The sequence below is a fragment of the Leptonotus elevatus genome, chromosome 20, assembly GCF_054856555.1.
Source record: "Leptonotus elevatus isolate MCC_2025b chromosome 20, RoL_Lele_1.0, whole genome shotgun sequence".
Classification (NCBI taxonomy): domain Eukaryota; kingdom Metazoa; phylum Chordata; class Actinopteri; order Syngnathiformes; family Syngnathidae; genus Leptonotus; species Leptonotus elevatus.
Window position 1 is genome coordinate 11384781 of NC_141258.1, and position 23919 is coordinate 11408699.

Sequence of the window (23919 nt, forward strand, 5' to 3'; positions counted from 1 at the left end):
GTTATGATGGTAAATTATCTCCTGTGTTTAATTTGTTTTCCCATAGTTCATCAGATGCCAGCCCTTGCTACCAACAAGACAGAAGCTATACTGCATCTCCAAGTGCCCAATTCTAATGTAATGCATATCCAATTATTTATTTCCATTTCAAGTGACACGTATATTTATATTATGGCTTTGTTAACACCAATAGAACACATGAAAAAGTCAGTATGCTCAGCAAACCACTCTTCTCCTCACTTTTTTAAACGAGGGTCACCTCCACGTCACTCCACCGACTGTCATCAGAAAGGATTGTGCTTATTTAATAATCAAGAATTAGCATAGTACCACTGGTGATGGGCGTAATCCTCACACCTCCAAAATCATCACTTTTCAGGAGACCCCAAATATGGCATGTTTGTTCAACCATTAGCATTACATCATCAATGAGCGCAAGCCATTTTCAACATGCGAGATTTTTTTTTTTTTTAACAAATGAGTGCATTTCTACCAAATTGTGACTTACGAGGTCCCGGCGATACTTAATTGTTAATGCTTTCACTGTGATTAAGTGTTACAGCAGGTATTTTTAGATACTACTACTACTACTACTACTACTGATAATAATAATAGTAATAATAATTGGGTAAAAAAATAATTAAAAAGGGATGGACCCAACTACTTGCGTTATATATTGAACACAAAATGTTTGGTCACATATACCACAGGTTACTCATTTGACGCAACTTTTTGAATTAAATGCACACATTCTCAGATATTTGATACGTCACACATTTTTAATCTGTAGCCTATTTAGAAGAGGCCTGATTCCGATCTGACATTATCCGATTATGTATTGTTTTTCTCTCTCTATGCTGCAATGACACAAATTGTGCCACCTAAGAGCAAAACTCTTAATTATGCCACTTGCGTATGATGCAATGTAATTTCATGAAGCAAAGGCTATATTTGGATAGAAAGAGAAAAAGAAATGAACTGCAAACAACACTTTAATAAGAAAAGTGACACATAAAAATTGGACGTCTTATCAAGTTACTCACGGTGGTCATACTAATGAGCAACAGCTAATACTGTGTGCCGCCGGCAGTGATAAAAATTTTGCCAAAGTCAGTGTCGAAGCTCATCAAATGTGCGCTTTTAATTGTTGTTGTTGTTGTTGTTGTTGTTTTATTGTTTTCAATTAGTTGTTTATGTCATGTTACAGCAGTGTGAGAACAATAATGATACAGTGAACGCAAATACCCTTTATAGTTAGCTAACCATATTACTAACCTCTTGTCTGTTTAAAAAAAATACAAACCTATTCAGAGATCTAACTAAAACCCTACCTATGCCCCATTTCTCTTTTCCTTTCCCATCCCAAATCCCAGCAGTATGTCCTACAAGTCCATCTTAGCCCAGCAGTTGTTGTTTTTTTTCTTCGTATTGACCCCAAAACTACTTTTTGATCTGTTGGACTCAAAAAGTCTGTATTTGCTTTCAATACCCTGCAGAGAAAATATGTAACCCCCCCCCCCCCCCCCCCCCCCCCCCCCCCACACACACACACACACCTCAGTGTCCTTCAAATTGAAACGGTTTGAATCGGTCAAGTAATGTTGAAGGAGGAATGAGTAATGTTGAATATGTTTCTGTGGGAATTTTTAGGGGTGAACATTTGAGAATTTTTGGTATGTGCACATTTTTGGCATTTTAAAAATTGTTGCCAAGGTGAATTGAATGAGTTCATTTTCAGTCAATTTCAAATGGGTACAATGCAATTCTGTTTTGTTCATTGAGAATGAATAAGGAATTTATTGTGGGTATTTTAAAAGTGAAAATGTTGATTTTTGGGTAGTAGGAAATGTTGGCATGTTGAGAAATGAAAATAACTTCAACTGAATGAGCTGAATGATTTAAATTTCAAGGGGAAGCAATGTAAACTTGTAATGTGCCATTGGTTAACAACGTTTGGGGAAAATTGGGCCTCATGGGAAAAGAATGGCACATTTTTGGGTGAACATTTTTTAAATTCTGCAATAACTAATTATTAGGAATGAGAAAAGTACTATCCCACATGACGTGAATTTATGGAATATGTTGAAATTGGAATTATGCAAATTGGAGGAATTATGTAGAAGGAGATGCATGTCAAAAAAGTAGGAGGAATTGCCTACACGTTTAATCCGTGATTTCTAGGCCTTGTCAGGCTGCTTCCTGATGTTTGCCATGTTTTATGAAGGGAGGGGAGATACTGACCGCTGTGGACAACATAACTATTTTACTGTTTTATCAGTTAGTTATCAGATTTATTTCAATTCAATCAATCAGGCAAGCTTCAACAACTGAGGTTTAAATGAGGATTTTTACTTAATTTTAATTTTTTTATATTATAACTTAAGCAGCACAATTTACAAAAATAATAATTAGGAAAATGTTATTTAGCTATTTGAAGTTGTACTGTGGGTTATTGTGTCTGAAACCGCCTCTCTGACAAAGCAGCAATCCTTTTATCACAATGCATTGATTCAGGTCTTCATTCAGGTCCATATAATTTGATCATGTGAGCGACCCAAGTAGTTGTCTATTTATCACACACTGTGACACAAATGTTAGTTTATACCTGCAGTCATTCATGTTTGGAAAATGGAAATATTGTACATTATGTCCTTACCTTCTGTGGAGTTCCAATTGTAGAGAACATTTCCTCCCATGAAGTAATTTCACATTGCGTACACTAGGCCCGTAGTGATGACATTTTGCTTAATGACGTCAAACATTTGCATCTGTAACAAGACTTCTCATTACTAGGACTTTCTAAGACTTAAGAGGGAGGGGGTGGGGGGCTGAAGGTCAAACTCTGCTTCATGGTGGGCATTTTCAGTGCGACATGGAGAAATCAACTTGAACATTGGGGCACTTGAACACAGGGGTTTAAAAATAGTTGTTTTTTTATGGCAAAGCAAGGTGGAATGGTGGATAGGCGTGTCACAGTTCTGAGGTTTGTTCCTAAAACATGCATTGATTCAGAATTACTTGATTGATTCCTAGCAGGGCAATACGCCCAGTCACTGCCAATCCAAAAAACATAAAAACAACAATAGAGGGAGACAAAACGGGAAGCCTGGTGGGTCACCTTTCAGCGCCCCAGGTTTTACAGATGAAAAGAAGAAAAAAAACTAAGGAAGGGGGAGGAAAACGACAAGGCTCATGCGCCCTCTTAGCACATACACTACACAAGCCCGTTGCTAAGTGCAGTGTGAAAAGGTGCATACAGTCATGAACTCGCTGTAACGGAAGAACTGGGACCTCCGGTGTTCTTCAGTTCAGTTGAGTTCTAATCCATTTTCTTTCACACAAAATTAGAGTTAGAACCTATCAAAGATGACAGTATGAAAACAGTCAAATATATTAGATGTGCATTCAGTAGGATGCAATATGATTCTGCATCTTTTCAGACTCACAACCACAATGATGAGCACCAGTATATTGTTACATAAATGTATTTATTGTTAGAAAATGTCACATTTTCAGCAACACAAAGGTCTGACCATGACAAACTTGACGTATTTCCTGTATTTGAATTGCTCATATAAGCGTGATTCTTAAAAATGATGTTAAAAGTAGGCCACTGATTTCTATTGCCGCTTTTTGCCTGACCTTGCTTCCATTTCTAATTCACACCATTTCTAAGAAGCTGACAATAGGTTGGATACCAGTCCTACACTTCCGATTAGAGTTCTTTCTTGAAAGAATAATTAAAATACATGGATACATTGGTTATTCAACTCACAGTCTGATCACTGTTCTCTTTAACATGTTACCTAAAACATTGTCTCCACTGGCAACAGTTAGAGCCGAGAACCAATATTTCTGTTACATTAGCAAAACTTGGTTCAAAATAGAAACAAACTGCAAGTCCGCCAGTGTCACTACAGGAGTAATCTTTTGGCTCATTAAATTCCTTTCACTACAAATATAGTCACGGTGTTTTTATGAATAGCACCAGTCGTATTTATGCAGTTGTTTTAAATGGGTCCACTCAGCTGTGAACAACGCCTTGAATTGCCTTCCCGTTGCCGCTTTAGTCATTAATCACTTTGAACCGTGCTTAAAATAACTCACTAATGTCATCATTGTGATCTGTTTTCCCTGCAGCATGACCGTAGTAATGAGGACCCAAGCCAGGTGGGAGACACTAGACAGGAATGAGGTCTTTAACATCGGTGTGCTTCTCATAGCGGCGGGCTCCTTGCTTGTAGTCAGCAGCTTTTTCGCTTTGGGATTCACTGGAACATTCTTAGGTAAGTCGAATAGGTTTTATATGTTACAAATGTAAGAAAATACACATTTTCACCATATAGGGTCTGCTGAGGGTGTCGAGCTGGTCAAAAACCATAGACCTTGGCCCTACTCGGGCCTCTGCATAGTCAAAGGACTCTCTGCCAGACGTTCCCAGCAGACCCTCACAATACGTTTGGGTCTTCTAGGTCGGACGGACCAACTTCTTTTCTTCCACAAGGGAGGGATCAATTTACAGCTGCACTTCTTTCTTTGCCCAAAAATGCAAGACATACAGCCACCAAAGCCAGGCAATGTGGCAGATTCAGAAGATGGCCTGTGGCAGTTATCACCTTCTTTAACTGTGGGAGGGAGGTCAAAAATAAATAAAAATCACGCAACAAAAAAAAAATGCATGGCCTCGTTGCCTTACATATGGTGCACATAATGCATTTTCTGCCGCTGATACAAATGTTTTGTGTTCTTCACATTTATTCACATTCACATTTGGTTTCTAGGTCAGTTGTTGTGATGAGTCATTCCCAAGACGATGCTTTTTATTTTTTCCACAGTTCAAGCGCCATGTTATACACAGGGTGAGCTGTGTCAGACATGACAGAGGAAGGAAAAAAAGTCATTTTATTAGTATTATTAGTACTTTTAGTATTATTCAGTCTTATTCACTTTTTTTTCCTTTTGCTCACCTGAAAAATCTCTGTCAATAAAAAAGGATTGCCTAAAAGTTGTATATCAAATGCAGATGTAAATAAAGATGGACCTATTGCCTCCAAGTTTAATCATTTAATGTCAGCTAAATTTAAGGAATTTGCTTTACTGGTCCATTTGGAGGGGGACCAAGTCCATATACTGTATGTCATCATTTACCCTTTGTAGGTATAATGGCCAGGTGTCCCAATATTTATGTCAATTTAGTGTAATGCAAATCTAGTAAAGTATATCTCTTTCTAACGGTGACCCAGTAGTAGCCCTTATTTTGTAACACAATTATGAGTGCACTGTATGTATATCATTAAACAATAATGTTCACAATAAATCCTTAAAGTAAATTTACTGTGTGCTCATAAGTGGGTTGGTTTATCAAACTGTTACAAACTGGGCATATTAGGGCCTCTTTAGTTAAGAAAACATCAGGTCATGATGTTTGCCTACTTAAAATACAATTACCTACATGGGCAATTAATACTTCTGCGGTGTGATGTGATCATGGACACCTCCGAGCCTCTCATCGGCAGATTTATAAGCAATCGTACTCGTGATTTGAGTTTAATTTGCAGAGGGAAAATGCATACTCCAACTTAAGCCCTTCCGACCCACGCGGGCCTTTGAGGGTAAAGCTGTGTTGATTCCATGTATCATGTGCGCTCTATATTAAGCGCCTAAAGTCACCGTGACCTGAAGAGTCAAGGTGATGGAGCAGAAACAAAGATAATCAAACTACACAGGGCGCTAATGTGTCAACCACCTGGCATCACAACTTGGCCATTGCGGTCAAACGTATCCATTTTACTGCTACTACACACTTGAGAGAAACCAGGTTGCCCCTTTTTGCACCACCACAATGAAACCAAACATTGGTGACACAAGGAAACAGCAGGTTTCATTCGGCTTTGAATATTTACTGCAGTGGCCAAAAATTGGGTTAACTTAGTGTTATGCCACTGTTGATGTTTTTTTTTCTCACCCCAATTCAAAGACAAACAAGCACTTGCCTCCAACCCGTAGGGGTCTCAATGATGATGCATCATTGCAGCAGTTATATAACGTTGACATTAGCAGCTCACAAGGCCACAGGATGTTTTTTTTTTAGACTCCCCCCCCCCACCCCCCTCCTTTTCTAAGATTTTTTTCTCTTACATTTGCTTGCTCTGGAGAACCTGTTGCATGCTCAGGTTGCAATAATTAGTGGCCTAGTTCAGACCCCTGAGGCACTGAATGTCCACCAAGGATAAAACTAGTTTGCACTTCAACTTTCGCTCCAATTATATTGTTGCAGCTCATAACTGACATGACAGTTGACTCTAATGTAATCTGGAATGGCAACGTGTATTTATCGAGCTGTACTGACGTCTGTATGTACTCTGCAGGTGACTACTTTGGCATTCTGATGGACGAGAAGGTGACAGGCTTTCCCTTCAGCCTCACAGAGAATCCAATGTACTGGGGCAGCACTGCCAACTACCTCGGCTTAGCACTTATGTAAGTGTCTGAATATACGCTATACTGTACATGCTTGTGTGATTGAATATACAATGTAGCATTAAGCAACTGCTGCTCATTTTCACTCATTTGTCACAAACCATTTAGTGCTGAGACATTGACATGGCTGGTCAATTTGCATGAAATTGCACTCTGAATAATGGGAGGTAATGTGGAAAGGGCCCAGATAATAGCCTGCGAATGAATAAATGTTTTCTCCAACTTACCTCCTTGTTGAGATGGTGTGGAAATACGTTTCCATGGAAACAGGGAGCACTTCACAACCTGCTCGGTCTGCTAAGGCAAGTGGTTCAGGGTTAATGAGCTACTAACAGCTGCTGTATAGCCTGCCTGCTTTCTCTCACCCTGGTCCTTAATCCATTCCCTTGATTGTCCTTTTACCATGAATGAGTTTGCTTACTTTTTCAAATTTTTCTGAGCTTAAGCCCATATTGGTTAGTTCATATTTAAGGTGTTGCTCAACCTTTCCAAGTACAATCAATGGTATAATTTATAAAAGCCACCTTAGAGGAAGAAACAAATGTGGGCCGTTAAATGGACAAATTTCCAAACTAATCAGAATCTTACCGTGAAATCTCGTATAATACGGCCACTAAAATCACCCTTAAAAAGCATTTTTTATTTCTCTGTACTTGTGTATAATACATTCCCCCGATTTGCAGGTATCCTTTACTATCGGAGTGAATAATATGAATGAAAATATTGAAAAAACAGATTATTTTCCCATACCTGTGATTAAGGTCTTTCATGTTTTCGAAAATCTTGTTCTTTCATTGTACGCTCTTTTGGTAACTCAAGTAAGCTTTTTTTGCTTTTAAATCTCTAACCCTGTAACTGCTTTTTAAATGTTGTACATTAACGTTTTTGGTTTTTTTACATAAGTTTTGCATAATTTACCTTGGTCTAATTTTCTAAATCACAAAATCCCGGCATTTGAACCAGGCAGAACAGTGTATAGACTTTTTATATCAGCTGCATAGTGTATACGGATATACTTTTCCATACAAATTCTGAGTTGTTGCACCAAACTTGAAATTTGACAAGGATCATTTCCATTTACTTTCATATGGAGTGCAAATATTACCATCATATTAACATAATACGTCCGTCCTAATGGCTTCGGGGGGGGGCATGGCTCAGTGGTAGTCGTCTCCCATCCGTGAGGTTGTGGGTTCGATACTCACCCATGGTGACCGTGTCGATGAGTCCTTGAGCAAGACACTAAACCCCGATTTGCTCCCAATGGACCTGGACTGGTGTGTGAATGTGTGCGTGAATGGGTAAATGTGAGGCAATGTAAAGCGCTTTGGGCACCATATGATGTCAATAAAAGCGCTATATAAAAAGCAGTCCATTGACCATCATTGGATTGGATTTTATTATGATCACAGCGTGCACTGTACAGTAGATTGTGCAAGTGCATCACGAGCCACGGAAATAAATGTATTTAATATCGTGTGAGCTCTGCTAATTGTTGGCATTCCTTAAGGCGAGAATGATGAGATGGAGCTCCAGGTCCTGCGTTTGCCTTCGAAAGGTCTGGAACATGCGTAGGAAGAAGTGTACGTACTATTTTTCATGAACAGAATGGCTTCAAAGCAAAACTTTACTGTTGTTGAAAGTATCTCTGTCAAATCTGCCATGAGAGAAAAGCGTCTTTATAATCACCTTAGAAGATGCAAATAAAGAGTATGTATAAAGAGAGGAGGGGAAAAAATGAACGTTATCCTTCCGCCCCTCGCTGTGCCAGACCCCCACATTAGGCCATTTACCAGCCTGCTGTGTAGCCAGGATGGGAGGTTAGCTGACACACATTAGAGGCACTTAGACAAGATTACTGGTTACATGAGCCAGACTCATGTTGTTCGCTAAGTAGGATGCAAGGATCTGGATAGGTCACATGACGTTGTTCTTTTTGTAGCGAGATCTTTATGCGCAGAGTCTCACTTCAGCCATAATACTGTGCTGGAAAGGTGCTCTTATGTCTATTACAGAGCCATGGAGCCGTTGTTCAGCTATTGTGTCGTTGGCCAAGATAATGTACTTGCTCTAATTTGAGCACTTTTGGGCTTGGGTTGATATTAGACTCTCCAATGCCGGTATATTTTACCAGCTGTTTTCTAAGGGCTGTTACAAAGCAGCCATTGAATTTTTTCCACTTATTTTTTCCTAGGTGTATCTTTAAAAAGCATTCACGACTAAAACTTGAAAAAAAAAAAATACGTGTAACATAATATGTCCTAAATTTGCAATTCTCGCAAAGACTACATTTACTGTAGAAGATGAAGAACAGAAGGATGAAGAATTAAAGGGGTAGCTATTTGTTAAGCAAAATGCGATTCGTCTCGACTTTGAGCAGTTTTTGCAGGGTTCATCAAATTCAATTTAGGAAATTGTTTTCAGCCCATTACAAATTAAATGTAAGACCTACTGTGGATACAAAAACAATATATATATATATTTTAAATCCATGCAACCCTGTTTAAATTCCAGGTTTTTGTGATACACAAAAAATAGAACAAAAAAACAACAACTTTCCCACCAATAATGTCACGTTTAACCTTATTACCCAACTTACTGGTATTTGGAATTGTTCATTGAGATTTTGGAGACCTTTTTTTTGCCATGAATATTTAAGAATGTTTTGCCTTAACTTTTGGTGGCTGGTTTCAGTGGCAGTTTCAGGGTTGTTGTTTTTCCAAAATGTAGCTGGGCTTTGATGGAGAAGACCGGAGCTTGTTGTCACGGGCACCTAAACAGCATGGACATGCTTCAGTGTTGCTGTCAGCCTCTTAGCAGCCTCTCGAACCATCCATTCATGATCAGTTTTCTTCTTTTCATCAATTTTGAAGGAACATCCAGTTCTTCGTAATGTCACTGTTGTGCCACGTTTTCTCCATAAGATAACTGTTCAATAATTTCACATCCACCAGTTCTATGTAAGTGGGTGTGCACACTTGTGCAACCACCTTATTTCAGTTATTTGTACTTCTTTTTACTCTAAAAAAGGATTACAGTTTTATTCGTTTCAAATGAGTTGTGCTAAAAAATGCAAGCCCCTCCTCCCAAAATAAACAACAAAACATTTATTAACGAGTTAAATCATTTCTTTTCAGTGAAACATCAATAGCTTCCGCATAAAATAACATGGTCTGGCTTGTGAATTTTCATCAGTTCAGTTTGACACCCGATAACGTGAATGTGAGTGCAAAAGGTCGTTTGACTAGACCAAATGTTCCTTGAATGACTTGTGACCACCACATGTTGTACCCTTTTAAAGTCAGCTGGGATAGATGGACTTTTGATTGCGATTGTGAAATTACCACACCAGCCACATGAGTCAGCTTTGTAAATTAGTGTAATATTACTATAACTGCCACTAGTGTTAATTTCATTAACCGTAACTCATTTGCTTCTAAAAAATTATAAATACCTTCTATTTTAAATGTTTCAAGTGTCCCAAAGACGTATTTATACGTTTTTAATGTTTTTTTGCTAGAGCATACAGAAGGCTTTGATGTAGCCTCTGACCTGAAGAGGTCGCTTAAAGCAATGTTAGTTATTACAAAAATGGCCAGCAGGTGGCAGCAGAGTAGAAGAGATCAACCAGGGCCATGTTGGAAAAAAAATACTCACAAATCTAAATAGATTTGTGAATAATGACGAAACTTAGCTATATTCTAATATGTTTTTTGTTAATTTTTTTATAAAACATACTTACTTCAGCAAAAGAAAATCCTTCAACACACCAAAACAAATTTCATCATCATTTACAGTAGAATTAACACTTTTGCAAATGAAAAAATTGTCCATAGAGTCAGGCAAAAAAAAACTAAATAAAAAAAACGGCAATATTTATAGACTTCCTTTTATATTTAGTTCATATATTTATTCAGTAACATACATTTAAAAGATGTACTTGAGCTACACATTTCCAGTTCATTTTCAGACTTATTCCAGGCAAATCTTAGTTTGATGTTAGTCTTGTCTTGTGTTTTTTGAGGACACCAGTTCCCTTCATATCATCGTCTCTGTTTTGAAACTTCTGAATACTGCGACAAAGTAAATTATTATGCAATTTATGCATTATTTACGCATGTTTGAATTTGACTAAGTCATAGAATTTCCAAGTATTTAAATGAAAATAATGGGTTAGTTATGTGGAAGTAATCGCGAGCTCTAAAAAATTATTTGTTATTCAGGACATCCTTAGCATTAATGAGGATAGCTATAATTTAGTTTTTTCTTAAACGCTTCCTACAGTTCCCTGTTTGCACTCATACTGGGAATTGAACCAACAAGGAACAAGAAAGCCACAGCAAATTTGAGATGTCAAACTGCCATCATGCCTAACTTACTGTAGCCACCGATCAAAGAAGCAATCCCGTTAATAAAATTGTGTTTTGTGATCAATTCTGGTACGAAAACCCTCTGCACTTCTTTCACTTGCCTTATTATCGTAATATGACCAAAGGGGATTATCAATAATATGACTGCGGCCTCTCAGTTACATCACTCGTTGTCATGTGCTCTGCTTGTGTGACGAGAACAACCGAGCAATGATTTAGAAAAGGTTAGAAAAGCACTCTCATGTTAACCAAAACTGGTTCAGAGTTCTTACACAACAGCCGTTTTATTCATATACTCATTTTGCTTGTGGCATAATTCATGTATTTCTTTTTCTTAAGACATTTTCAATTTTTATTTTTTTTTTACTGCTTGTCCAAACAACGTGATGTTTTGAAACATAAACACAATGACGCAAGTTAGTTTAGATGCATTTTCTGGAGTGTTGTCTTCATTAGTGACGTGGGTGACTTGGAGCCTTTCTCATTTGACTTCAGGCGAGTGGTGGTGTACATCGTAAACAAAACGTATTTGGTAGCTTCACAAATTTTTTAAAAAAAAAAATCCAAAGAAAGAGCTGTTAATCTTTGAAGTCCCTTTGGAACTTTGAGGCAGATATTTCCCAAAAATCTTGGTTGGAGTCGGAATGTACGAGCCTTAGTACTTAGTGGCTCCAATTTTCATGTTTTTATCGTGCATCATACGAGCATCTTGAAGTCCCATATGGCGGTGCGCAAACCTGTGGTGCTTATTCATGAGCACAGTCAGTTGTGTGCACAGACGCAACAGACGGTCTGTCTGGGGGCGAGAAAAAAAAAACCTGAAAAATTTTAGCGTAAAATTAACACTCCAGATGGGATGAACATTTGTGACATAAATTACAATTTGTTTTTCATACAACCTGACACAATTTTGCTCAATATGCAGCTATGATGATCTCACAGTGTGATGACGCTCATTTATTCGAAGAAACACCTTTAGTAGATTTACGTGATATTATTTTATTGTTTTTATTTGTTCATTTTTCCTTTTGGACAATCAATTTACAACATTCACTTTTCACATACAATTATACTCCAAAAGAAAAAGGGCTGACGGGATGAAGCCGAAGTTGATTAATTTGTGTTCCCAGAATGCATTAGGACGCAAATGCGTCATTGTGGAGGATGCCTCATATTTAAAGGAAGGGACATAATTACATGTTTTCAACTATCCATCTAGATGCATGGAATCACTAAATTGGTTCTTACTATGTTCCAGGGCAGGTAATAATTAAGATCATCATTTCCAGATTAGAGTTAGACCGATTTGTGTGTGTGTGTGTGTGTGTGTTTTTTCCCAGGGCCGATACCTACGGAAGCGTATTGTATTCACTTAGGGGGGGGAAAGAAAAAAATAACTCCTGTTTTTATGACAAATTTTTTGGGAAAGCTTTCTTTTTTGTGTATTTTTTTCAGTTTTTTGGAATATTTTTTTCAGTTTTATTGCTTTTTTTTTTGTCATAATAAAAAACAATTAAAAAAAAACAGGAACAAAGATTGCTCAGAAAACCCCAAAAATCAGAAAACAGGGGAGTGGGGGTGGGGGGGATTTCCGAAAAAGCAGAGCACCAGCTTCTGTTTATCTGAGGTTTTTTTTTTTTTTTACCTCTGAACTCCAGTGACTTGTTGCAGACTCACTGTTCGCTAATGGAGGACACTTCCTGCATGCAATATGCTTCCGTAGAAACTTAACGTTATCTTGCTAAAATCATGTCGATCATTTGACAGACATCTTCATATACTTACCTTAACTGAGCCAGTAAGTGACATAGTTAAATAATAATAATCTGATTTATATAGCACTTTTCTAGACACTCAAAGACGCTTTACAATGGAATGGATACATTAGTCATGCACTCACACATTCACACTGTGGTGGCGGGAAGTTACTTAAGTAGCCACAGCGGCCCTGGGGAAGGCTGACGGAAGCGTGGCTGCTGCCAGTGTGCGCCTACGGCCCCTCCGTGAAGTGCCTTGCCCAAGGACACAACGACACATGACTTGGGGAGAGCGGGGATCGAGCAGCCGACCTTCTGGTTACTGAGCGACCGTCACCCTGAGCCGCGGCCGCCACAATGTATGTAGAGGTGTGTTGGAGGTATGCGAGAAAGTGTGCCATTAGCGAGTCTGCAACAAGTCACTTGGAGGTAAAAAATAAATACTCCCAAAAAAAATTCAGTTTTTTAAAATAGTTTTTCTGAATATTTTTTCTGTTCCTCTGAGTAATTTTTCCTTTTGTTTTTCTGAATATTTTTTTTTTGGCAGAAAAAAAATATTCAGATAAAACAGAAGGAAAAAAATACACACCCAAAAACAAACTCCCCTCAAAACACAGGAGGGTCTTCTTTTTTTTTTAAGTGAATGCGATACGCTTCTGTAGATACTTATTAATAGTAGTCAAAGAGGCCAATAATAAATATTTGGAGCTGATACAGATTTTCTGTATAAGGGAAAAATAATAATATTGGTGTCAACATTTTTTTTAATACAAACAGCAATTCTTAACTTTGTTGAATTTTTTTTCAAGCATATTTTTATTGAACAACTTTTCAGCTTTGCCGAGGTTTTAAATATGCTAAGTTTGTAGCATTTAACCTTTAAGTACTTTCTAACAAATTTGAGAGTATGTTCGAAGGTATTTGTGAGAATGCTTGAACGTACTTGCGAGTACGGTTCGAACACTTTAGAACATAATCGCAAATCCGTTAGAATGTACTCGCCAAAATATTATCTCCATCTCGGCAGTTCTTCACTTTTGTACTTGAAAAAAGGCCAATACCGATATTTGGCCCGGCTAATACTTGGTCTATCCCTAATGCAGATTAGTAGAAAATGGAAAAGCAATAATGGGATTTTTTTTTTTTAAAGGCATCACAAATAAGTTTTCACATATTCAATTTAACATCAAATGTGTTCATAATGGCAGATTGGCAATGGATGCATGCCACAAAATGACCAAATGGCACATAAACCAAATTAATATCCTGAAATAAATAAATACTGGGAGGGGGACACAGCATGATTGAGTCACTGCGACCACACTGACCACCTTTCTCTTCTCTGTGTGTTGCCATCACATTCTGGCTAACTGGGTCAGTGTTATAAGCTTCATCAACAATTCATTTTTTTTTCTCCCACCACCATGTTATGTTGGTGTCATTATGGCGTTCGAGTTCTTCTTTTAGGTCATTCATTACAACGACATTGATAATGGACGATCGGTTGTTAAGACTGAGATACTCTTTTCTTTCAATGTTTTGAGTTTAATGCAAAAATGTGCCTTATTCTAAACAAGTAGGCTCCTACTTTCCCACCCACCTGCAGTTTTTCTTCTTATTTTTCATTGACCTTTGTGCCCTTCTCTACCTTCTTTAAGCTTTTAAAATCGTAGTCTGCCTTCTGTATGAGTTGTGTTTTTATTTTCCTGGAGAAAAAAAAAGTAGGCCACTTTCTGACCAGCAAAAGTAGGTCAATGTATTGTACTGCATATTTGCTTCATCTGCAGCCGTCACAAGACATCATTTCAGACATAATCGGAAATACATTTTATATCAATTGACGTCACTGAGAGGCCCTCACCTAGGTACTCTGTAATCAATTTTAATATGCATTTACCTTGGCTGCATACACACAAAGCATATGACTTATTTTCTCTCTGGTTCGTTTTCCTTTTGTGTGTTTCCAGAGGTGCAAGTCCAATGGGTCTCGTCCTGACTGCGACTGTAGCATTGGTCTACAAGATCGCAATACGATTTGAGGGGTAAGTCCTACGCAAGACTGAACTCTAGAGTCAAATGATTTGTAAATCCTTTCAAGCTACATTCATTTGAATACAATACAAAGACGAGATATGTATTGTTGAAACGATAACACCCAGCCAAATCGGCAACTTCTCTGGGTTCAAGCTCATCTGAGATGGACTGGACACAAAGTGGAAAAGTGGGATGTGGTCTGACGAGTCCACATTTTAATTCATTCACTTCCAGCCCTTTTCACTGGAGCAACCCCCTTCGCTCCCGGCTGTTTTTACTGGATTTTGACTGATTTTGCAAGGCCCACAGAATATTGTGTTCTATTGCTATAAAAACATGGAATATATGGAATATAGCTAGGTTTCATCATTATTCACATTCCTGGTGAAAACACTGGCAAAAAGAGCTTGTTGCAACATGGCCCTGGCTGATCTCGTATACTATGCTGCCACCTGCTGGGCGTTTTTTGTAATAACTACCATTGTTTTAAGCCACCTCTTCATCTCAGAAGCTGCATCAAAGCATTTTGTATGCTCTTGTATTTAAAAAAAAATAATTAATTAATAAAAAACGTATAAGTATGTTTTTGAGAGTGAAGGACAAAGTATTAAAAAGCGTATTTACATGTTTTTGGTTTTGAATGAGTTTTGTTTGAGTTTATTGAGTTTTAATCGATTTAAGTAAATGAGTTTATTGTTTTTTGAAATCATGGACATCTTGTTCTATGGGCCAAAGAGGAAAACCATATCGATCCAATGCCAACTTCATTTGTAATCAAGTCCACTACAAGGTCGTCTGTGATCCTGGAAAATGGCGGGTGGATCTTCCAGTGTAGACAAGTTTGGTGTCTGTGTACCTCCCCTTGTTTCTCTCCTGCCATCTTCATTCCCTCAGACAGCTTTGTCATGAAGACTGGTCTCTGTTAAGAAGTCTGTTGAATCTCCATGGGGAACTTAAGTTAGCATTTAAGGTCAACTCTGGTTTTACACTCATCTCCAGGTTGACTTGCACTAGTGTTGTTGTCCTCACTCTCTTACCCGATGACTTGGATCCGCCGATGTGTTGGTACTAGCCCGGATAACCTAGCCTGTGCGTCACATGTGTTTTGGCTACCTTGTGCAGGACTCTGCAATGCCATTCGCCAAATCTGAGTTGCATCCAGATGGATTCAGGGACTCACAGAGCTGGCAGGCTTTGACTGAGCTGTTGAGGCCACATACCATGTCATGGTCCTTTCCAGCACAGCAATGCAGGTTGTCTTTTTCTGTGATTTTAGACCACATTTTTGGCAGAGGTGGCAAATCCAGGTCTGGACCTGGATTTGCCACCGCTTATCTTTGGTGCCAATCTGCATCCAATGCCAGGCACCTCCTACTGACTCCAGTCAGTCTGTTGGTGCTTTAGGCGACTGGCGGCCTGGTTGCATTCCGCTTTCATGCTTTGGCCCGACAGGCCTAAGATGAGTGTCACACTGATGCATATCAGTGGGAGCTTCGTGTTTTTTCTTCCCAACAGCGCCGTGTTGGGCCCAGGCCCTGCTGTAATTGTTGGCATTTGCATCCCGCTTTAAGTCCGTCATAGGGTGATGTCACAGAGCTTCAGTAGCAGGTGTTGGCACAAGGTGAGCTGGGAACAGACCTTGAATTTTCCTGGCAGGAAGCTGTGCTAGATGTTGCTCATATGTTCCAAGAGCTTGGATCAGCCAAGACTGTGATCTTCTCACCATTCATGGGGAAAATGCTGTCACAGATCTTCAGTGTCATAGTCATCAGTATTATGGTGATATTGCTCAAATGAATCTCAGCCAACGAAAATCACAACACCAAAAGCAAGTTTTATTTTTAATACAAAACATATAACTAATCCTATGGACATTTTGTACAGTAGTAAACAGGAGCAAAAATAATTTTCAAAGACCCCGTTGATAATAGCAAACTTGCTGTGGTCTGCAATTTCGAATATGATAGTCTGCACCCCCATCTGCATGATGACGCATTGGATGAGGTTTCAAAAATTTAACTGGAATGCTTTGAGGTTCGCAGCAGGCCAAGTGGGCCTCTTTCACATTTCCGCCAAGTGGTACAGTTTATTTCATTTTCAAATAATGACGGTATGATGTCAATATTGTTCAATTCGTTCCTCAAAGGAGCTGTACGGATAACTGCTACAATAAAAATCGGTTATTTTGGTACCGTTTCAGTGTTCAGTAAAAATGTGATCGCCCCCAAAATCTGTACTCAACAGTCATGGTCTGTACGTCATTGTAAAAAAACTGGAACATTTCTTACCTTGTTAAATTGTTTAAATTGTCCCAGACAGTCTATTTAGGCTACTACGTAACTCCGGAAGCAGCCACCCAATTCTCTCCTTTCGGATGGCCTCGTTTAGTCAGGGAATCGTTTGACGAGTCCAGCTGCTTTAGAAAAGCTTGGTCGGGTCCTGTAAGGCATGATGAAATGACACATTAACCATTCATGTTTGCAGCTTATGACACATGCAAGGCTTGAAGTCATTTCATATCACGGGAATATTTGTCCCCAAACTGATGGAGGGATTCTAATAAGTGTTGGTGTGTTGAGACAATGACTCTTAGCTATAGCTTGCAAATTCTGATTCAGCTATCGATATGATGAGTGTGTTTGTTTGCTTTATCTCTAACATTTACAACTTTGGACACATGGTACAACATATCAAAAGTATCCTTAGGGAAAATAAGTTAGGTGACTTGCTTCTTAACGCATTCAAACCCAAAAACGTATACATTTGTTTTTTAACTCGTTCACTGCCATTGGCGGCTATAGACGTCAAAAATTAATTTGAACTATTGCTACTTTTTCCACTTTTGTTAATAAGAGTATGAAAACCTATATATATATATATATTGTACATTTAGAACAGATATAAAATTTGTGATTAATCACAAGTTAATTATTGAAGTCATGTGATTAATTACAATGAAAAATGTTATTCACCTGACGCAATTTAAAAAATAAAATAAAAGATTATAAAATATGTGGGCCGTCAGTCGATTACAATTGTAATTGTAATTAATTGCATGACTTCACTAGTTAACTCACGGTTAATCACAAATTTGATATCTGTTCTAAATGTACACTAAAAAAAATTGTAGGTTTTTACATTTTTGTTAACAAAAGTGGAAAAAAATGTTTAACTAATAGAAATAGTTCAAATGAATTTTTGACGTCTATAGCCGTCAATGGCAGTGAATGAGTTAATACTTTGTCGTCCCCCAAAACTTATTTATACGTGTTTATACGTTTTTTTTAATGTTTTTTTTTTTTTTAATGCTAGAGCATACAGAAGGCTTTGATGCAGCTTCTGCCCTGAAGTGGTCGTTTAAAGCAATGGTAGTTATTACAAAGTGTATAAGAGATCAGCCAGGGCTATTTGCAACAAGCTCTTTTTGCCAATGTTTTTAACAGCTTTGTGAATAATGATCAACTTAGCTATATTTTCATGCTAATTGCTGCAAAACGGAAACAGATACGATTATTATTTTTTCCTGATGAAAGAGGAGACTCTAATCTTTGTTTTCTGTGGGCCTTTCAAAATCCGTCCAAATCCAGTAAAACAGCCGGGAGCGAAGGGGTTTGCTTCAGTGTAAATGGCTGGGAATGAATGAGTTAAATACTGCATGTCAAGAGACCAAAAACATTGTCATGCTGTTTTTGCCAACCTCACAAGATGTCAGAGTCCATATTGATCCAGAGAAATTGAAATACGCTTTCAGTTTTTGAGCCCAACTGCTACAACAATTTCAAACATATTGACCAAACCATACAAGAGCGAGGACTCCTCCGTCAAATGACGACTTTAAGCGGCCTCACCAGCAGCACGGCCCTGGTCAAAGTTCTTTTTCTCAGAGAATCCAATAAGCAGAATCATCAGGCGATCAAACTAAAACAATTCCTAGGAATCAAATGACTCTGAATCAGTTCTCAAAAAGAACCAGCGTTTGATTCCCATTCCTATACATTCGGATTTACGATCGTGAACAGGTTTCCCGTTATCAGTTGACTGTTTTCCGAGCATATAACGAAGGAAAAACCACTCTTAGGACTATAGATCAGTCTAATCAACTCAAGTCATCTTTCAGAGAAATCTGACCATGGGACCCTTTGCCGAATTTCTTCTGATTATCTGCATCTGTTGTACCTCCCCTGAAAAAAAAAAAAAACACACACACATACAGTCAACTCGCGGTTCACGGAACATGTGCAGGATCCTGGTACGGTGTTCAGGTGCCTGATTGATTGCGCCATAATATGTTTGTGCTGCTGTATTTGCAGACCTTTCACTGAGCACATCTATCAGCAGAGGACGCGCAAACGTGAATAAGCGCATCCGCTCGGGTTGTGGGAGGATTCCATTCGGACCCGGAGGGCCGCAAGATTATCCATTAGTGAGGCAATTCCAGTGGAAATCGGTTGCCGTCGCGCTCTTCTATCCATTGGTAGTTGCAGAAAATTTGGTCATTATTATTATTATTATTATTATTATTATTATTATTATTAAAAAATAGATCTCATCTAACTGTGTCAAAACGTGTGGGAAATGTGTTTTAGTGCTCTAGAAACAAAACACAAAATTATGTCGGAGCATAAAAAAAAATATATATATATATATTTTACAGAAAGTTGAAGCAAAATATTTTTGTAAAAAATAAAATATCAAAAAGGAGTATTTTTTTTCTTAGAGGGGAAGTCAATTTTTCTTGACAATAATATGTTATATGTGACTTCACTAGTCTAAACATGACATTCTGATTAATATTACATTTGTGGAATATGAGTTATAAAGCAAAATCCAGCCGTTTTTGTCCATCTCAGGGGGCGGCCATCTTGCCACTTGCTGTCGACTGAAGATGACATCACACTTGCTCAGGGCTCAGATAACGACCAATCACAGCTCACCTTTTTTTTTTAAGATGAGCTGCGTTTGGTTGTTACCTGAAACCTGATGAACTGTGATGCAATTTTCACTCGACAGCAAGTGGCAAAATGGCCGCCTTTTGATATTGATCAAAACTGCTGGATTTTGCATCTTAACTCATATTGCACGTATTGCAATATTAAACAGAATATCGTAGTTTGACTAGTGGGGCTGCACAGAACATATTTTCAAGAATTTTTGGGGGGGTTGACTTCCCCTTTAAAGAATTTTGAGACTCCCAAATTTCACATTTGGGAGTCAGTCTTGTAAAGTTCATTTGTTTATAGAGATAAACTTAAAAATAAAAATTAAAAGTGTTGCAAGGTTCATGGCCACATTTTTTTCCTTCTTGCAAGCCCAATTTCAAATAATCAATCATGAGTTCCTTGTAAACTGTGTTTTTATTTTGGCCACATTTCCACTGCGTTGAAGCTCTTCTTTTATTGCTGAACAAGCATTTGCTGTGTCTGCACGATACTAAGAAGAAGCTCATTGGTTGACCCTTGACCTTAGATAACGAGACACACTTGAACATGTTCTTTCACTCTGGAGGTGGTTGATTGGACATATTTATGTAATAAATGAAGTGAAATAACCGATGTCTCTTTTTATGTCTTATGAAATCGACTTTACTTTCTCTCGCTTTTTTCCCTTTTTTCATTTTGTACAGTAAACACAAAAACAATATTGACAACTGTTTTTTTATTTTTAAATTTACTGTTGTTACTACATTGTGTGCTACAGACATCCAGTTGAGACAAAAACATGCTTGTAAGACCCGAGGTCGTGACTCAGAAATCAGGAATTCCTCAGGCGGAATGCTCATGAGACGTATAAAAGGTTGAGTGTTCTATCAATAACTTGTATCGACTGCATGTATCTGAGCAGGCAGCCTCAGGAAAAACCCATAAAAGGATAATAAAAAAAAAAGGCTTTTTGGTATTTCTGAGACTTTGATTTGACTCGACCACCTTACAACCAGAAAACATGACATTTTTGAATTCATATCAAAGCGCGGGGAAACTAGCGGTTTGACGCCCGGAAATTACGATGCTGCGACTCTTTACTGGTCACGCAGAACTTGTGGGTGGAGCAGGGCGATCCCACTTCAAGAATGACGAGAAAGCGATTGAAGGAGAACATCTGTCTCATCGATAAGTGCTTAAACAAAGGTCATCGTGTCCACTCGGTCACGACATGCGCACGCCCCGACCTGCCAGTAGTGCAAATCTCATTTCCTTCTGGTGATCAAGATTGAGTGGTCTAATTGAGTCCGGGGTTCATTTTAATGACTTGAACATTTGTTTGTACCCTTCTGACTGTTATCTGTGCACAATGTCATCCCCTTAATGTTGTGGATGCTCTCTGTGGACTTGACTTGTACTTTATAAAATGGGACTACGAATGTCAGGAAAAGCCGACTCGATCTTTATTTGGGGTTCATCAGGGTTAGGACACTGATTTCTCCGGCCCTCCGTAGAGACAGACCGTGAATGACAAAACATGAATTACAAGATTCTCAACATAAGATTATTTTTCATGACATCAATTTAGTTATTAAAAATAAGTAATTTCACGTAACATAATGTGATTTGTACTGACTGCGTGGACCAGAACAAGAGCTGTCAAAATTAATCAATTCATCGACAAGTCAAATTAATCAGCAACTATTTTAATAACCGAGTAATCGTTTGGAGCCTTTTTTTTTTTTTATTGTCCAAATCCTCTGATTTTAGCATATCGACAGTAATTGTTTGCAGATGAAAGAAGATAATCAAAATAAGACATTTGCAAACATCTGTTTTTACTTTGGAAAACAATGATCGAACCGGTAACATCAATCCCCACTTTTTTTATTGATTCGCTATACACATACAAAGCACCAAATAACCACCCATCACTAGTTAATAAACAGTAATCGGAGAAAAAATTATTTTTAATGCACTTTAATGCAAAATTAAAATGAATCAGATTTGTCGATTAATTGAATAATCGATAGATTAATCCATTCTAAAAAAATATTCGATAGTGACTGCATTACAACCAACTATTTATCATAGTCAGCCATCTTTGTTGTTTACAGGTTATAGTGCATTGAAAGGTTAATCGAGAAACTTTGACCTGAATGCTGAATATCTCTAACCTTTTGTGAGGAGTGCATTTATTGGATCACTTGATTTGTGATAAGTAGAACCCCAAGCACAATGCCCTTTATTATTGTGTGAGTGTGAGCACAAGCAATCAAAGGATGGATGTAACAACGTCATCTGCTGAAGGGCACACACTGCATACAATGTATATAGTCAGTATTTATATACTAGGCTCTATTCATTTTAAATAAGTGTTTAAGGTTTTTTTTTAACCCACCAATTTCTGCAAGTTTCCTTGTGCAAGTACCATTTTTGAAAAGTAAGAATAGAACAGAAGTGAAATGTCATTTTTGTGTTTCAAGAATAATAATTTTTAGAAAAGAACTGAAAAATGGCTAAATAATAAACGTTCATATAATATAAAGTTGGAGATTGCAAGCCACTTTTCAACAGATGTGCAATACACATCTGCTTAACATTGTGCTTTTAGCGCTCCCTATTGGTCATTCTTATAACTGCATCCATTGCTGGCGTCTCAGTAAATCTTTAGGCACACTTTCACGGCACGGGTGTCAACCAGTTTATCCCCAAAAATAAGTAAAAAATCAGCAACCTTTCTTCTGCTTGACACACTCAGTAGGAGTCCCAACTCGCATTTTTATTTGGGGTGTGTAGACTTTTTAGATCAGAATATAGCAATCCCAAGTTCCTATGCAAATGTTTATGGAAAAAACAAGTTTTCTTCTGGCCTTCAGTTTACATCTTTTATTAAGCATTATTGTAACAAAGATGGATTTGATTAATGACGAGCGCAGACTTATGATCAGATGCTTATCGACACAGTTACCAAGTTGTTGCTCATGACTTCTCATGACATCACCAGCACTGCAGCACAAAAACATCTTTGAGGTCAATATGGGTTAAAAAAACAACAACAACCATTCTTTTTATTTTATTTCTTCATTTTCACTCCCTGGATATACTAGGACAATATAGTGAAGCAAAAATGCACTAGTTGGCAACTTTGTGCTACTAGTGCCACTAAAATAGTCGACTTGTTAGCATCTAGCTTGCTAGTATGTCAACTATTGTACAATTTTGCCACATTTGGTGTTACACTGTAAATTTTACTCTAAACCGAGTCTATTTGGTCCCACGCTATACAAAGTAAAAATATACCCTTGGAAGAGAGTAAAATATTCAGAGTAAAAGTACACTCTAAAAACAGCTGGGTCAAACATAACCCAATTATGGATCAAAAATGGACCAACCCACTTTATTGGTCAATTTGACCCAACTTTCTGGGTTGTTCCATACAAAATGAGCCTTTTTTGGGGGGGACCCAATTAAAGGATCTGACCAATATTTGAGAGTTGTTTTACACTGAAAGATTTCTTGACTCAAAGTGGGGTCAAATTGACCCAAGTAGAGGATCGGTCTATTTTTGACCCATTTTTTTGTGTGTATTTTTAGTGTACGAGAATTTGCAATAATAAAGAAAACAATTTGCAAGGAGAGATTTTGACTAAATTTTACTTTATTTTTATTTATTTTTTAAGTTACACAGGGGGAGAGGAACGAATTCACGACCTTCAGCTTCCACCTAAGCTATGCCACTCCTACTTTGCTTATATGCAAAAGGAGACCAAAATTGCTGTGGGTTTGTTCCTCAACCCTTGAGTGACTTTTTTTTTTTGTTTTTACATTCTTCGAAGTGTAAATTTGACACCGTTTAGAGTGGGACCAAATAGTAGTATGTAAGCTTTATTTGTATACCACAGACTCTGTGTAGAGTAAAATTGACTGCGTAATATTTGTGGTACACAAAATAACAGCCAGTAACAATTCAATTGTATTAAACTTTTAAGTTCATTAAGTTGAATATATTAGAATTTAGTCTTTAAGAAGTGTTTGTAGAAATGTATTTATGTATTTTTTAAGTCACCAATATCTGCCTTATTCTACTAGTGCGCAATCGTCTTAAGGACAACGACTGTCCATGGAATTGAACGTGGCTATCAGCGATGTTGAATCAATCCTTTCAATAGAAAAGAGCCCTCCGTCCATTTCTCTCCCATCACACATTCAGACAAACTTCATTCCAGTGACTTTTTGGGAATTGCAAGACTGACGCACCGGTGGGAGTTTGCTCCGCGCGTTTTACAGCGCTCGACGGAGCGCCCTGTCACCGAGTCGTGACGTTCGCAGGAGGCGGGGTCCCACCGCGGCGCTTAA

The 23919-nt window shown here is 38.0% G+C and overlaps 1 protein-coding gene across 2 annotated transcripts in view; it reads left to right on the forward strand.

The window, feature by feature from the left end:
* pemt (phosphatidylethanolamine N-methyltransferase) overlaps positions 1-19558 on the forward strand; it is a 36644-nt gene extending 17086 nt beyond the window's left edge. For both annotated transcript variants that reach the window (XM_086064262.1, XM_086064263.1), the window contains exons 4-7: positions 4141-4286; positions 6369-6480; positions 14575-14649; positions 18952-19558. In XM_086064262.1, coding sequence (XP_085920388.1) covers positions 4141-4286; positions 6369-6480; positions 14575-14649; positions 18952-19000 — 382 coding nt within the window. In that variant the 3' untranslated portion in view covers positions 19001-19558. The remainder of the gene's footprint in view (positions 1-4140; positions 4287-6368; positions 6481-14574; positions 14650-18951) is intronic.
* Positions 19559-23919: the final 4361 nt, after the last annotated feature.